This window comes from Micropterus salmoides, unplaced genomic scaffold, assembly GCF_014851395.1.
Source record: "Micropterus salmoides isolate LMB-PRFRI ecotype aquatic unplaced genomic scaffold, ASM1485139v1 Ms_hic_scaffold_11, whole genome shotgun sequence".
Classification (NCBI taxonomy): domain Eukaryota; kingdom Metazoa; phylum Chordata; class Actinopteri; order Centrarchiformes; family Centrarchidae; genus Micropterus; species Micropterus salmoides.
The window spans coordinates 6,658,055-6,672,525 of NW_024040152.1; the positions used below are offsets into that span (position 1 = coordinate 6,658,055).

The 14,471-nt window shown below is 39.6% G+C and overlaps 1 protein-coding gene across 1 annotated transcript; it reads right to left on the reverse strand.

Annotated features, from left to right (window-relative positions):
• Nucleotides 1-189: 189 nt before the first annotated feature.
• On the reverse strand, nucleotides 190-14,329 carry si:dkey-256h2.1 (uncharacterized protein LOC337520 homolog). The gene is made up of 12 exons (XM_038710600.1): nucleotides 13,719-14,329; nucleotides 11,917-12,047; nucleotides 10,786-10,961; nucleotides 9,693-9,853; nucleotides 9,176-9,316; nucleotides 6,407-6,528; nucleotides 5,841-6,009; nucleotides 5,084-5,229; nucleotides 3,382-3,518; nucleotides 3,170-3,296; nucleotides 2,739-2,872; nucleotides 190-420 (listed from the first exon to the last, which is right to left on the reverse strand). Exons 1-12 carry the CDS (start codon nucleotides 14,156-14,158, stop codon nucleotides 295-297), a joined length of 2,010 nt encoding a protein of 669 aa, XP_038566528.1. The 5' UTR covers nucleotides 14,159-14,329; the 3' UTR covers nucleotides 190-294.
• Between the last annotated feature and the right edge of the window lie 142 nt (nucleotides 14,330-14,471).

The following is a 14,471-nucleotide window of genomic DNA, read 5'->3' on the forward strand; positions in this document are numbered from 1 at the left end:
AGGCTTCTTCTTGTTGACTTGAGGGTAAAATCTTGAGAAAAATGCAATTGTGCTGGACATGCGTGGCAGGTTATATTTTGCATCAGCGCTGCCGTCAGCTCTGTTTTATAATTTACACGCCTCCTTTACAGTTACCTCCTGACTCTGCATGACAGTGAAATAGACGCAGAAGTAATGGACACAGTCAAAGCAGTACGAAAATATAAATTTAATCTTTGGCTTGATTGAACATTCAGTGTCATATTCATTCATTCACACAAAGACATTAAAAATCTCGAGGTCTACAAAGTGGCATCATTTGTAAAAGACAAGAAAAGAAGACATGATGATGTATCCAGGCTCCTTGGATGGATTAGGATCTTGCCCCTTGAATAAGCCGAAGTAGACAACAGTGTTGGATTCAGACATGCTCATGTTAAGCTGAATGAGGACAGAAACAGAAAAGAATGACTAAAACTCAAAATAATTATTACACATTACTCAGGTGATTGCGATCTGCAAAATTACAAATGTATCTACCCCGGAAACTAAACCAATTAAGAGCGCTGCGGTTAAAACTATTAGTCTAAACCTGAAGTTGCCTGAGGAAAACAGTGTTAAAACTGTGTTTTGACACCAGATTAAATGTACATCGCTACAAAATTCTATAAATTGGACAGATTTTCATAAATGTTAATTGTACACAAAAGATTATTGTCATTAAAAGTAAATATATAGAGAAATAAAATTAGAAAATACAAATACCAAAACAAGAAGACAAAAGGAGAGAGAGCTTGTTTATGAAACAAGGCATGTTAACTAGGAGTTCCTCATTATGCACAGTAATAGTGCGGTGGAGTGAGGGCGACTGGGACTGAACCACTGAGCAGCTCTACGGGAGCAGAAACATCTGCAGTGTCTTGCTTTAGGGCACTTTGAAGATGATCAACTGTCATTCAGCAGAATAGCATGTAACTAACAACAAGAGTTTGTGATTGTGACAATTGTGATTTGCATTGCAGTGTACTCACACGTGTGCCGGTGCTTGCATGATACAAACCTAAAGAGGATCCGTTCATGAAACAGGATACCTTTAACTAAATTATCACTTCTGCTTCTCTAAGCTTTCTCTTTCTGCTGCCCACAATGTACAGCAATCTGCTAACGCAATGAAGGTGCAAAAAACAAATGTGTCCTATCAAAATCTGATCCATTCAGAATATTAGAGACATACATTACCAACAATATTACTTACAATATTAATACATTTAATTCATGACATTATTACAAATCAGTTCTACACACATCAACCTTAAATATGACTGCTTGCAGCTACAGTATCTGTTCATCATTGAATCTATGCAAGTCAGGCCCTGAACATTCAGAATATTAGAATTAGATTGGAAGACAAATTAGAGAAGCAAACCTTGGACAAACATATATAGAGATTGTGCGGACTGTAGCACAAAAAACATGTAGTTGAGTATTTTTACAGTTAAATCCTAGAGGGAAATTTAATCTCAGCACTGTGTGGCACACAAGTGCTGACAACATGAGAGCGCTCCAGGCAGGAACAAGTCCGGAGTTTACATATCAAGAGCCTTTCTGGTCAATAACTCACTTCAGAATAATTAAGCACTCCTTAATTCTAATGGGCTAACTTCACTCAAATGTTTTACTTCAGTATGACCTTGATTTAAGTGCAAGGTTCCTGTAAATCTACTGGAGGAAGAGAGGCTTACCGGGCTTTAAACTCATCCTCAGAAACCTTGTGTGTGTGTGGTGAATAAAAGGTGAATTTGCACATATTCAACACTGTGTGCTTCTCAAAGTTATCTAAAATATTTTAAAATCTCAAGGGGTAATTCAACAAGATCTATACAACACAGGCATTTCATCACCTTAGGAAGCTGATATGGTGAACATGTTAGTAAACAGTTGCCTGTTTACACATCCAGCATAACAAGAAAAAAATATCTGTCTTTTTGGCCCGATAAATGCTCCACTATGTTCTAGGGTTGCACAATTAATCAAAATATTATCCAAATCGCAATATGGAAAGTGCGATATCCAAACTGCAGAAGCTGAAAATTTTTGATGAAAGTAAAATGTGTGACAAAACAGCATTATCATGAAGTACTTTAATGCTGCAGAGACGTCCCTGCCTACTTATCTTGCTTTCCAGATGTAAGAAAACATGTTTGTTTGGTACAACCCCAACAAAATTCACATCATTGTTGTTTTTACAGTTTTTCTCAGTGAAAATCAAAACTGTGATGCAAAAATGATCACTCCCACTAATCCTGAATCATATCACAAATCGTAAAATATGTCAAAATAATCTCAGTGCGATTTTTCTACCATATCGTGCAGCCCTATGTTCACCAGCTGGTTGCTAACTTTGACTGTCTGCTGTTTGGTACTGGGTAGGTATTTCTTTTAGGTCTCTTTCACAGAAAAACATTTTAGCTTCAGCTGGATATGGCGCTGATGAGAGCAGTAAGAGTGAAGCTGTGAGAAACAATGAGCTGAACACGCTCAGTAGAGCTAAGGGGGATTGCAGAAGCAGGTGATAATTGTCTGGGGGTTCCTCACTGTGAACAAAACCTTTCACATTATACAGTCATTTAATTCATTGATATTGTAAAAATATTGATTGATGCAGCTTTAAACATCAGCTATTGTAGATAAAACCACAAGGTTTCTGATCGATAAAGCAATGGAGATCAAATGATAAATTTTGGTGTCGAGGGTTGTACCTGTTTAGTGATATCAGTCCTCCAGGGGTTGACCTGTAGTCCATCACACCAGCCTCCTCGCCCGTACAGCCATGTGCCGTGTTCGTTTGGTACAGCACCTTCTTTCACCCGTAAGGTGCAGCCCAGGGGTGATCCTGATGGTTTCCCAACCACGACCCCAAAAAGATATGAAAATACGACAATAAGTGCAAGAAATCAGTGGCTCAATGTCCGATCCTCAGGCCAGAACTGCCGGAAGTGCTGGTTCCAGCTTCTCGAATATGAGGATTTCTTATAACTTTCAGTTTTATATCATTGTAAAAAGAAATTCTGGTGGTTAGACAAAACACCATGATCAAAAGCTCCAGAAGATCTACTAAAAGACCTTGATATAAGTTAGTTTAGTTTACTTACATGAAAGGTTCCTTAAAAAGCTTTAAAACATTTCTTACCTGCAGAATCAAATATAAGGGTGTTGTTAAAGACAGCATTGAACAAGAAATGGTGGGAGGTCACACAAAATTCTCCACAGCTGTTCTCGTCGCTGCCGTGGGCGGTGATGACGGCGTAGAGCTCTACCTGAAAACAGACACACAGCTGCTGTGATGGGACTGGCAGACAGGAAGGTCTTTAAATGGTTAGTGATCAGCGTCAGAACTGTCACCTTTTTGGTTGATACCGGGACCAGGAATTTGATTGGCTCGAATCTCTTGTTGTAGTTTTTGTCAAAGGTTCCCCCGTTGTACAGTGACATTAATCTGAAGGGGCGGAGCTTGTCTTCACCATTACCAGTAACACCATCTGTAAGTAAGGATATAAGTTTATTTATATAGCAAATAAAAGACACAGCAACAGCGAGGGAATGCAGACATCAAGCTAAAAAAAACATACAGTGAGATTAAATAAGACACTAAAACTTAACAAAAGCAAGTCTAAATAAATGGGTTATTAAAAAGGTGTCCACGTTGTCCACAGAAGTCCAAAGGGAGAGAGTGGCCTGGAAAAGGAACAACCAACATACCCTCATCGGAGGACCTCAGATTCACACAGGTGAAGTAGGGCTGCAGTAGCTCTTTAATGTAAGTGGGTGCCCGACCGTGCAAAGCTTTAAACGTGATGACAAGAATCTTGGAACTGGATTCTGAATTTGATAGGAAGCCAGCGTAAAGAAGTCAAAATTGTGGTTTCATGAGACCATTTGGAGGACTTGGTAGCAGCATTTTGAACTTACATTTATTTATTTAGTGGACGCTTTTATCCAAAGCGACTTACAATTGCTATACATGTCAGAGTGGGGGATTGAACCTGGGTCTCTCACACCAAAGGCATGTGTCCTATCCATTGCCCCATCGCCACCTTCTTGTAAGTGGTTCAGAGATGTCTTCTGTGACACTTGTACTTTTATTTAAGTATTTATATTGTACAGCAATAATTGCATGATGAGTTGCTAAAGATATGGTTTATTTACAGCATCTAGTCAAATGTGGTCTGTCACAGAAAGATCAAAAATGTGAAAAACAAGCACATGGTCATATTTCATGACAAAATATGCTCAATCATCACTTAAAAAAAAAAAAATCTAAAGCACATGATGGCAGGTCTCAAGAAAGCTTGTATCCGGTCTCTAATCACGCCCGACTATTTGTTCCCTTTCGTAACAATACAGAATGTATATGTTTTTTTAGTAAGGAAACTGAGTCAAAATCTTTCCTGGAACTAAAAGCTTTGTTTGTTTTTTTTGCCCAGCTACCATGCAGTAACTATTTACAGACATACTGTTCCTTCCTGCAGAGAGATTCCTGCTCTCTGCTTTTGGAAAAACCTCCAGTGAGAGAAAATGGACAGAAAATCTTCTGGGGTGACGTTTTATTAGCCACAGCTTTCCATTTTCACAGTGGGAGAGTTCAGATCTGAGCATGAAATTATCTGGAGTTAAAAAAAAACCCACAGCTAGCGTTTATTTTGACAATGGTGCTACAAACAAGCTCCATGTTGTTGAAATGTCACAAATTTGAGAATCCGCACAAAGGGTGTTTTAATATGTAATAATATGTTATGTTGTATTATAGGGTACAAAGGTGTTAACCCAAGTTCTGTTAAACACTGCAGTGATGTGGTTGACAAGAGGATATAAAACTTAGTTTTGTTCATGCAACTGAATTTACACTCTCAGGCACTCATTATTGCTGTATTGAAATTTTTGTAACACCCCTTTCATACAGTATGTCTACTCAAACCATAAACTAACTAGTGCAATAATACTTTCCTAAAGCAGTATATTTGCCTCACATCTCTCCCTCGCCTCCCCTTCAACTCTCACAACAGGCGCAGAACGAATGTAGGTTCACAGTTTTCATAATTTATACCTGTCTGATTGCGGACACTGAATCTCAGGTTGAGAGAGACGATCCACGGCATCGCCCAAGGCACTGTCTTCATGGTGAGGGTGCATTTGCTGCTGTCCAGCAAGGGGAGCAGAGGGGACACGTCTGTCAACCAGCGCCCAATACCTCTGCCAAAATAACACAATCATCCCTATTAATTTAACAGTTAACGTGAATTACGAATGCTTACTAACCCAGCTAGCTTGCTCCACTCTCTGAAAATGCTCACTTCTGGCTCCAAAAAAAAACCAAGATGGCGACGGCCAAAATGCCAAACTCAAGGCTTCAAACCAATTATACCAGTGGGTGACTTCACAGTGGCCAAGTCTACTTCTTTAAACTGTTTATGTGTATTACACATATCAGATAAAATAGCAGGATTTTCACAGCTCTTAACAAGCAGGGTATGTGTATGCTTTTCATTTTTAATTATACCTGGAATAAGAGCTGGGTAACATGGTTGAAGAATATTTTTACATGCAATGCACACTGTTCCATTATGTTATTGTCAACATATTATTTCAGCATAATCAGCTGCTGGCGTTAGCTTCACATTCAGCGCAAAGACATAAGAGTTGTCAATGTTCTCCTCTAACTCTCAGCAAGAAAGTATTATAGTATTAAATAAAGCATGTTTCCCCAAAAAATGTTGAACTATTCCTTTGATATTTGACTTTGCTATTTAAATGTTTTGTTATTATATTTATATGCAAATATGCGTTTTACATCAACATCTTACCTGCGGAAGGCAGTGATCCATCGGCCCAGCTCTGTGTTGCAATACGGCCCGAGAGGATCGCAGCAGACAAACAGCTGCACTGTGTGATCCCAATGAGCGCAGGATGAGTCTCTCCTGCCAGGACACGACAGGGCCGCATCGAGCTCCAGCATGTCAAAGTCCCACAAGCCTGCAGAGAAACACAACGTACAAATGTCAGTATCATTAAAATTCTAAATAGTGCCAGTGTTCCCCTCATGGTGCTGTAAAAGCTCGCACTGATGCTCTAATGCAATATTCCCTTACTGCCGTATGCTAATGTTGTTGTTCAGAGCAGGGTTAGTTGTTTGGGGCGGTCTCTAATGGATGCTTAGAAGAGAAGTGTCATAAAACGGATTTTATCATCAAAGTTAGTCCAAAATCTGTTAGTCCTCTTGTACCACAGCTACAATACAAATTGCCTTTCTTTGCATATTTATCGTATTTATTCTTATAATACCTGTCACTTTTTGGTATGAAATGGCCACCAAACACAATTTACTGATATTTAGACGTGCCCATCTCAAACATTTTGTTGATGAACTTACCTGACGGCAGGTCGACTGTGGCCACCGCTCCTTTCTCCCCCTGCATTTGGACTTTGTCAAAAACAGAAACAACTTTTGCAGGATGTTGAAGTTTGGTCTGCAGATCCGCATAGAAATCAAACCTGGAATCAAAGATAAATGCAAAAAACATTTTCACACTCCATTTCTCCTCTATGGAGAGGCTGTTATGGTGGGTCTCACACTCAAATTATCTAAATACTTGTTTTTGTCAAAAACTGTTTGTCTACATTTCCAATTGTGAAGAAAAATATAATATACATTTAATTTAAGATGTGCAATAATCAGATAATGTAACATTTATCAATGTAAGAAATTAAAGATAAAATTTGTGTTGAAATGCTGAGTGTAGTTTGTCCAGTTTTTAATCTTCACTGAGAGGAAGTCTCTCTTTTGCAGGAAGACCCTGATCTAATTAACTTTAGAGTTTAGAGTTAATCAAGAGACATTCAAACACTCCCGGACATCGCCTCGGGGGAATCCCCACCACCATGTGTTGGTGGTTTGCTGTCATTTGGGATGGGAGAAATGTGTTTAGAAAATACAATGGTGACTGAAGAAATTCACAAGGAGGAGCACTAACAGTCCTGTTTGCCATCTGTCTGCGTGGTCCAAGATAGACTTTACACTTTTAGTCTTTATTGTCCCAGGAGGAAATTCTTTTTCACATCACATCACCAATTAGCATCCACCATTTTCCTCCTCACATATCATTCCCCAACAAATGTAAACCCTAAACAACAAAGCAGGGCTCCTAGTGTCCTCATCAAGACACCTTGTTTAAGGCTGCTATGGCTTCAGGTACAAAGCTTTTGCCAAAACAAGCCATTCTATAGCTCATGGACCTGTACCCAGACAATAGTAGAGTGAAGAGGCGATTGAGTGGGTGTGCTGTTGTGTGCTATTGTACTTGCAATGCATGTGATGGCCTTATTTGATGGATGTACTGTTGCTTAAACCTTGACCGTGTCTACTAACCGGGCTGCTACCTGTTTGTTGCTTGCCAGCCTGTGTACCTGCCTTCACCTGCATTTAAAGCTCATTTATGGACAATAAAATCCTCGAATCTTACTTATCTGCCTATTCTATCTGATGACCCACCTGATCACAAGCAAATGTTTAAATTACAGGTATTAACTAGGGGTGATCCTGAATAGAAGAAGATTCGATGCTTCGATGTAAGCAGCCTGATACGATCTTACAGTCAAATCTTTGCAGAGTGCTCAGTGTCTGATTTTACATAGAACTACCGGTTTTCTCCCAAGTTAGTATAGGGCCTACTATGATATAAATATCAACAGATAATGCTGTAAATAAGCATGTGAAAATAAAGAAACTCTTAAAACTTTTTAAAGTGTGTGAATAAATCCAAAATTGTATCCCTAAACCTTAAGGAAGGGGGGGGCAGTGCTCATGTGTGGGCGTAGTGTGCGTGCGTGTGTGGAGGGAGACAGACAGAGCACCAGCTGCACCGGTGTTGAGCTGAGTTGTGCATGCACCTCGCAGAACGTTCAAATCATTTACCACCATTGATGAGAACATTATATTGAAAGAACATTATATTGTTTTTAAACAGTACACACACACACACACACACACACACACTTTACAATTCTGATTTGACTATGTAAATCCTTAGTCGGGGACACCCCTAGTATTAACTAGTGTCAACAAGAAGTCACAGAGGGTACGTTAAACGACAAATGAAACACTGCTGTAGTTTGTAATAATGCACACCGAGCCACCACATTATACAGGACACCTTGTTTCATCCAGATTTGGTTATTGTAATGTTTTGTTGTCAGGTCTGCTGCGTGCTAGTACTAAAAGGCTTCAAATGGTTCAGAATGCTCTAGCTGGAATCTTAAAGCTAGAAAATCTGACCATATTACACCAAGTCTGCTTCACTTCATTGGCTCCCTTTTCATGTCAAATGAGACTTTAAGGTGCTTCTGATGTTATATTTTCCGTCCTGTGCTCTCAGAATACAGAGCTCCTGTCTGTCCCCAGAGTTAAAAAGCAGTTGGTAGGCTGCTGGGCCTTTTCCTATCATGCCCCCTCCCTTAGACTCTGTTGGGTTCTTTAAATCAAAATTTAAATCTCATCTTTTCACCTTCTCTTTAAGCTAATTGCTTATTCTTTGATTACTTCAGGCTTTGTAGCTGTTACCATTATCCTTCCAGCGGGTCTGTCTCAGTCTCAATGAATATATTAAGTCTAGTACTTACAGTACATGTTTGTCCTGCTGACGAGATCACTGCAAACCTTCTGGAAACCACTGCATCTCTTTAAACTTTGTATTCCACAAACACAGCTGTGCGCATATTCTCCGTATTCTTCTGAACATTCATCCTCCAGGAGATTCCAAGTCCATACTGTAATTTTACTATGTTGGTTTTATTCTAGCTAATGCATGTCTGTCTGTCCTGGGATCCTCTGCTGCTCTTCCTGAGGTTTCTTCTATTTTTGCCCCATTAAAAGCTTAAATCAAAGGACTTCATCCGAATTAAGAGTCTAAAGACAGAAGGTGTGGTATGCTGTACATATTTAAAGCCCATTAAAAGGAAAATGTGTAATATTGGGCTGGATAAATAAAATTGACTTGATCTGTACAATCTAATCCAACCCTATTCAACAATAATGCAATAAAGATTACAGAGTGATATTTTCTTCTTTGTAAGATAAGATTTGTTTGTTTCATCGTCACAGTGGAGTCTCTTCAACCCTTCAGACCTTCATTTGCGCTCTTACCACTGTGCCTGCCAGTTGATGAAGCTGAACGAGGGGTAAAGAAACCCACCCATCTCAGCCAGCACCCCCTGTTGGTCAATACTGAAGAAGAAGCTTGGAGATGGGGTGGACTGGAAGGTCACGTATACCGGCTCTCCCGACCTACAACACAAATTCTGAAGTATTATACCATAAAGACATGGGCAACATGAAAAAAGACGTCACATTTCATGCAGCATGGTACAAAATTAAAACTGTAATTACACTCACTCTCACACAATCAGATTACCTGTTCTTTAGAGACATGTAATGATGAATTTCAGGAGATAAGCCTTTTTCCCCCCAAAGAGCTTATTTAATATTTTGGAAACATTATTAAAGTTGTGATCAGACCAAGTGAGCAGCTTAATCAGAGAAGAAGCAGACAGACTTATGAGAATAATTCCTTTGGCCTTCAAAGTGTTCAGTTAATCTACGTACGAGGATGTTAAGCATCAAAGTGAGAAGGCTTTTAATCCTTCAGGTGAGTCAGTCTTACTGGAGCGCCTGAGCGACCGACGGCTCCTGGTGCACCATGGAAGCGGGGATGCTCAGCATTGAGTTGCATTCATCCCCGACGCAGTTCATGTCCTGGATCGGGTTACCAGGGAGAGCGTAGACAAGGACACCGGAGGCGTTGGATTTGGCCATGTTCTGCACCTGGAAGGAAGTGCATGAGCTGAAAGTCGATACTGCCGGTGTTTCGTAATAAAATGTGAAGAGACCGGCGTCATAAGCTACAAAGGAGAAAATGCAGTAGGACTGCAACTTATGATTATTTTCATTATCAGTTAATCTGTTGGTTATTCTTTCCATTCAACGATTAATAGTTTAGTCTATAAATGTAAGAAAATGCAGATCCTCTTCAAATTGCTTGTGTTGTTCAACCAACAGCCCAAAGATATTCAATTTATGTCAATATTTATATGAAGCTGCAACCAGAGAATGTTTGGCATGTTTGCTTCATAAAATTAATTATTAATCAATCAAATAGTCTATAGTCTTTAGTTGCAGCCCTAAAAACATGATTGTATTTTCTGGATAATTTACAGTCGATCATATGTCAAGAAGATGGGAGGACTTTTCCAGTGTCCTGTGGAGTTTTCTTGTAAACAAATAAAAGTTATGTTTACTCACTCATCAGTGTTACTCACCAAATGTACTGTGTATCCTTCCGGTCTGACAAATGTCTTTCGTCTTCATAAAACATTTGCAAAGCTGATTTTAAATTAGTATTTTTTAGTATTATTTGTTACGTCCATGTTAACTATCTAGCAGTCTTCTTTTTATTTAGTTTTTTGGTATTGCTGCATACAGTATCGTGGTGTGTTACCGCCACCTGTAGATCAGTAGACAAGTGTGAAAGCACACTGGCAGGACTGTGTATCGCGTCCTTATGCGAGTGCACGAGGCAAACAAAATGGATCCACTTGGCTCCACAGCTCTAGTAGAGATCAACAACTCCACAAGGAATCTTTTATGTTTCTTTTGTTGATAAAGGCTAATTATTGTTAGCAGGTTGTGTACTTAAATATGGAAGTAACAATCTGAGCTAGAAGCAGCACACTCCTTTACAAATGACATTAACATACCTTAGTAAAGAAAGAGCAGTTGCCTTCAGACACCCAGACCACAGCACCTGTCACTGATGGAGAAGGATCGCACCCATCACCCGCATCAATCATCTCATACGACGTCTGATCCCAGCGCGTCGTGAGCCAATCATACCTGGCATCTAGTCTCTTGATAACCACAGGCATCTTCCACCCTGTGAGGAGAGAAATTCGAAAGAAAAGATGAAAACGAGTGCTCGCTTGCTGCTGTGCAGGACACAGTTTGTATTCAGCTCTTAAAAATCTTATGAGGCTTATTGATGTTGCCTTTTGTGGTGTGATGTTGCTGTGAGACGTAACAAGGCTTAAGCTATAGTTTCACTTCCCATCCTGAACTTCAGACAGCCTGGCTAAATGTTACTGTTGCTCCCTCGGTTTCTTGAAAATACCCACGTAAGTCCAAGCATATAACTGTCGAGTGCTTCAATAAAACTCTGTAGCACACGTTCTTTTTTTCCAACTGTTACTGTTAATAGAAAGAAGTCAAATACCAGTGTGCTCTCAAGGCTTCATAGCTTCAAATAAATTCACTCATAAGCACAGGGAGCTTGTCATACATTTTAAGCAATCGGTATCCAGAGCTGATTGCTGCAGTCATTATTGGTCCTAATAAGCATTCTGCAATGAAACCATAGAGTTGCTTATCTTTAGCAATACAAATACAGAAATATAAATAATTTTACTACTACTTCTCTGTTGTATAAATGCTCAAACACTGGGTCACACAAAAATGTCATTTTATACCTGCTCTTGAATGTAAAAAAACTTAGATTTAACAGGAAAAGAGAGGAATTTTGTCATTAAATATATAAAAAGCCAAAAAAGGACCGTACCTAGTGGTTGGGGGAAAGACAAATGTACACTGCAGTTAGAGTAGTTGGGATGCCATGATGTATTGTAAAATGTGTCTAATGCAGCTTAACTTAACTACTTCTACCACTGTTCAGTACTTTCTGGTGACAGTAGTAATGCTTTGCTAAGTCTACTAATGAACAATAGTCACACTTCCGCAAAGTTCATACATTACATCCGCCCAACAATCTGTATCTCTGCTGAACAATCAGTCCCAGAATCTGACCCATTAGGCCCATGAAGAGACAGCACTCTTACCCTCGGAGGTGAAAACAGCCTGGGAGAGGCGTGACGCTACGCCCCAGTAATAAAACACATTGGGAATCCAGTTACCCAGAGTGAAGACTGGCATCGGACAGAAGTGAAGCCTGGACAGAACCTCCTTCTTACTGCAGAAAAATGTAGGAGATTAAATGTGGTTTGTCAAAGACATGAGAGCGCAGGACTGATATTAACCATTATTACATTTATTCACACAGTCAAATGTTGATTTTCAGTAATCTATCTGCATCAATGCTATAATGTGTCACCAAAAAGATTCTCAAAATAATGTAAAAAGCAGTTTATAGATAATGAATTAACTGCAACACCACAGAGCAACCTGCACTTTAGTCCTTTTGGCAAAATCCCAACAAATTCATTGAAAATAGCCCAAAATTTAGAAATATATATATAAATATATAACAAAAAGGTTGAATTGAGAAATGTCTGGAACCGTACATTATTTGAAATGACGTTGATCCTGATCGACTTATCAAAAGGCTATCACAGGACACAGACTCTGAAGAAACTACTTCACCATTACAAACACTGCTACACACTATTAGGTCACATGAGTATTTTCAGCCCCTTGTATATAGCAGAAATACCTCGCATCCCTGCTGGGGAATTTCCACTTGTGACTGCACTTCCTCATTTTCGGTGTGGTTTGGCTATGTTTGGTACAGTATACCTTTGACTGATTTTGCTCCTGACGATTTGGCAAACAGGGGATATGGCCTCTGTTGTTTCATGTGGCTTTAAAAACTCATATTCAAGTGCTTTCCTCCACTTGATTTGCATCCAGCCCCTATTTTATTCTCTTCTTCTTTAAATTTAGTGTTTTTTTATTGTCTTTGCCTGTTAATTGTTTGTTTTTTTACTGCTATTGTGTTTTTTGACATTCCTTGTTTGTTATGTTTACATTTTCATTGAAATGTTATTGGTGTCCCCATGTGGGACAATAAAGACCTGAACCTTTTTTAACAGCTAACTGGAATTCAACTTAATATGTGCCAGCTTTGCAGCAGATATTTTAATCGTTATTAATTTACTATTTTATAAAACTTAAACATTTTCAAAATCTGTGTTTGAATGATCTTGTTAGCCTCCAGTGGTGGAAAGTGAGTTTATTCAAGTATTGTACTTAAGTACAACTTTGAGGTGGTACTTGAGGGTTCCCATTTTATGCTACTTTATACTTCATCTCCACTACATTACAGAGGGAAATTTTGTACGTTTCACTCCGCGACATGTATTTAACAGATACTATTTTATATTAAACCAACATCCGGCACACTTATAAAATACAATGCAGTGGGACCGCTAACAAAAAGGTATTGTCTAGCTGGGACCCCTCGTCATGCTGCAGATGTTCATAAGTTAGCAGATCCACCATGAATTCCCCTTTAAACTTCTCAGACTGTCTCATTTAAATAACTGTTAGAGTCCCACAGGGGTAAAATATGTCACACATAAAAGGCAGTATTTATCAGCATCAGTATCAACCATCTAATGATTTGAAAAGACAGATATATCTGGTACAGGGGACATTTTGCTGCAGAATGAATAGTTACTTTTACTTCTTATACAGAGAGAACATTTAGCTGATAATAATTTTACATGAATAAGATTTTTGAATGTAAGGCTTTTACTTGTAATTATGTATTTTAACATTGCTGTGTTGATACCTTTTCACCACTGTAGCAGGTATGCCACATGATGCTAAACATTTAAAATTTTTACTGGACTGGACTGCATTTCAGCACTTTGCATTACAGCAGTGTTTCCTGTGCGGTCACCTGTGCATGGCGACCCGCTGCACCTGTTCCCTCATCCACAGAGCATCACTGACCGCAGAGTCGTCCAGGGACAGAAAGAGCACCTGGGTGCTGTTGGGCAGGTCCTGTACCAGGCTGGTCAGAGACGACTCCGAGCTCCACATGCACTCCAGAAACCCTGACTTGTTGGTGAAGGCGTGAATGACGAGGGATCCCCGCACAGCACCGGGCTGATAGGAGAACTCCCCATCCAGAGTTCGGACAGCAAACGCGGCCGCGAGGTCCCCGGGCTCCGGCCCGGGGGCTGTGGAGGCTTTATTGGACCTCAAACTGACTGTGTTGTCTCGGGACTCACAGGCCTCATATTCGATCAGTTTCGATTTCCCTAAGACTTCAGTCATTTGAACTGTTACAACAAACAGGAACCACAACATCGATAACTTTGAACGCAACAAAATCATGTTTCCCGCTGACGGCGAGTGACCATGAACTCACCACAAACACAGTCCCAGCATTTCATTTAAAGAGTTTATCTAATTTCAAAAGGTCGGACTGCTGTTGAACTGTCTCAGAAGGCGTTATAAATGATCTTAATCTTTATCTTCGCCTAAATACTCTGAGTGGGGGGCGTGCCGTGCAGTGCTAGTGTCTACGGAGGCCTTGTGGGGACAGAAAAGCTAAAACGGTACTCTGAGCCAAATTGATCAGGATTATTCAAAACACTGACAGTTAATGCCTTTAGTTAATATATAGTGTTAATAAGTGTCACTAAAC

Bases quoted from the DNA above. Each gene is read 5' to 3' on its own strand.
- si:dkey-256h2.1 (XM_038710600.1), bottom strand. From the start codon at position 14,158: ATGATTTTGTTGCGTTCAAAGTTATCGATGTTGTGGTTCCTGTTTGTT. The intron at 3,297-3,381 runs GTGACAGTTCTG...GTCTGTTTTCAG, and splicing joins TCCCGGTATCAACCAAAAAG to GTAGAGCTCTACGCCGTCAT. The intron at 2,873-3,169 runs GTAAGAAATGTT...GGAAACCATCAG, and splicing joins CCTTATATTTGATTCTGCAG to GATCACCCCTGGGCTGCACC.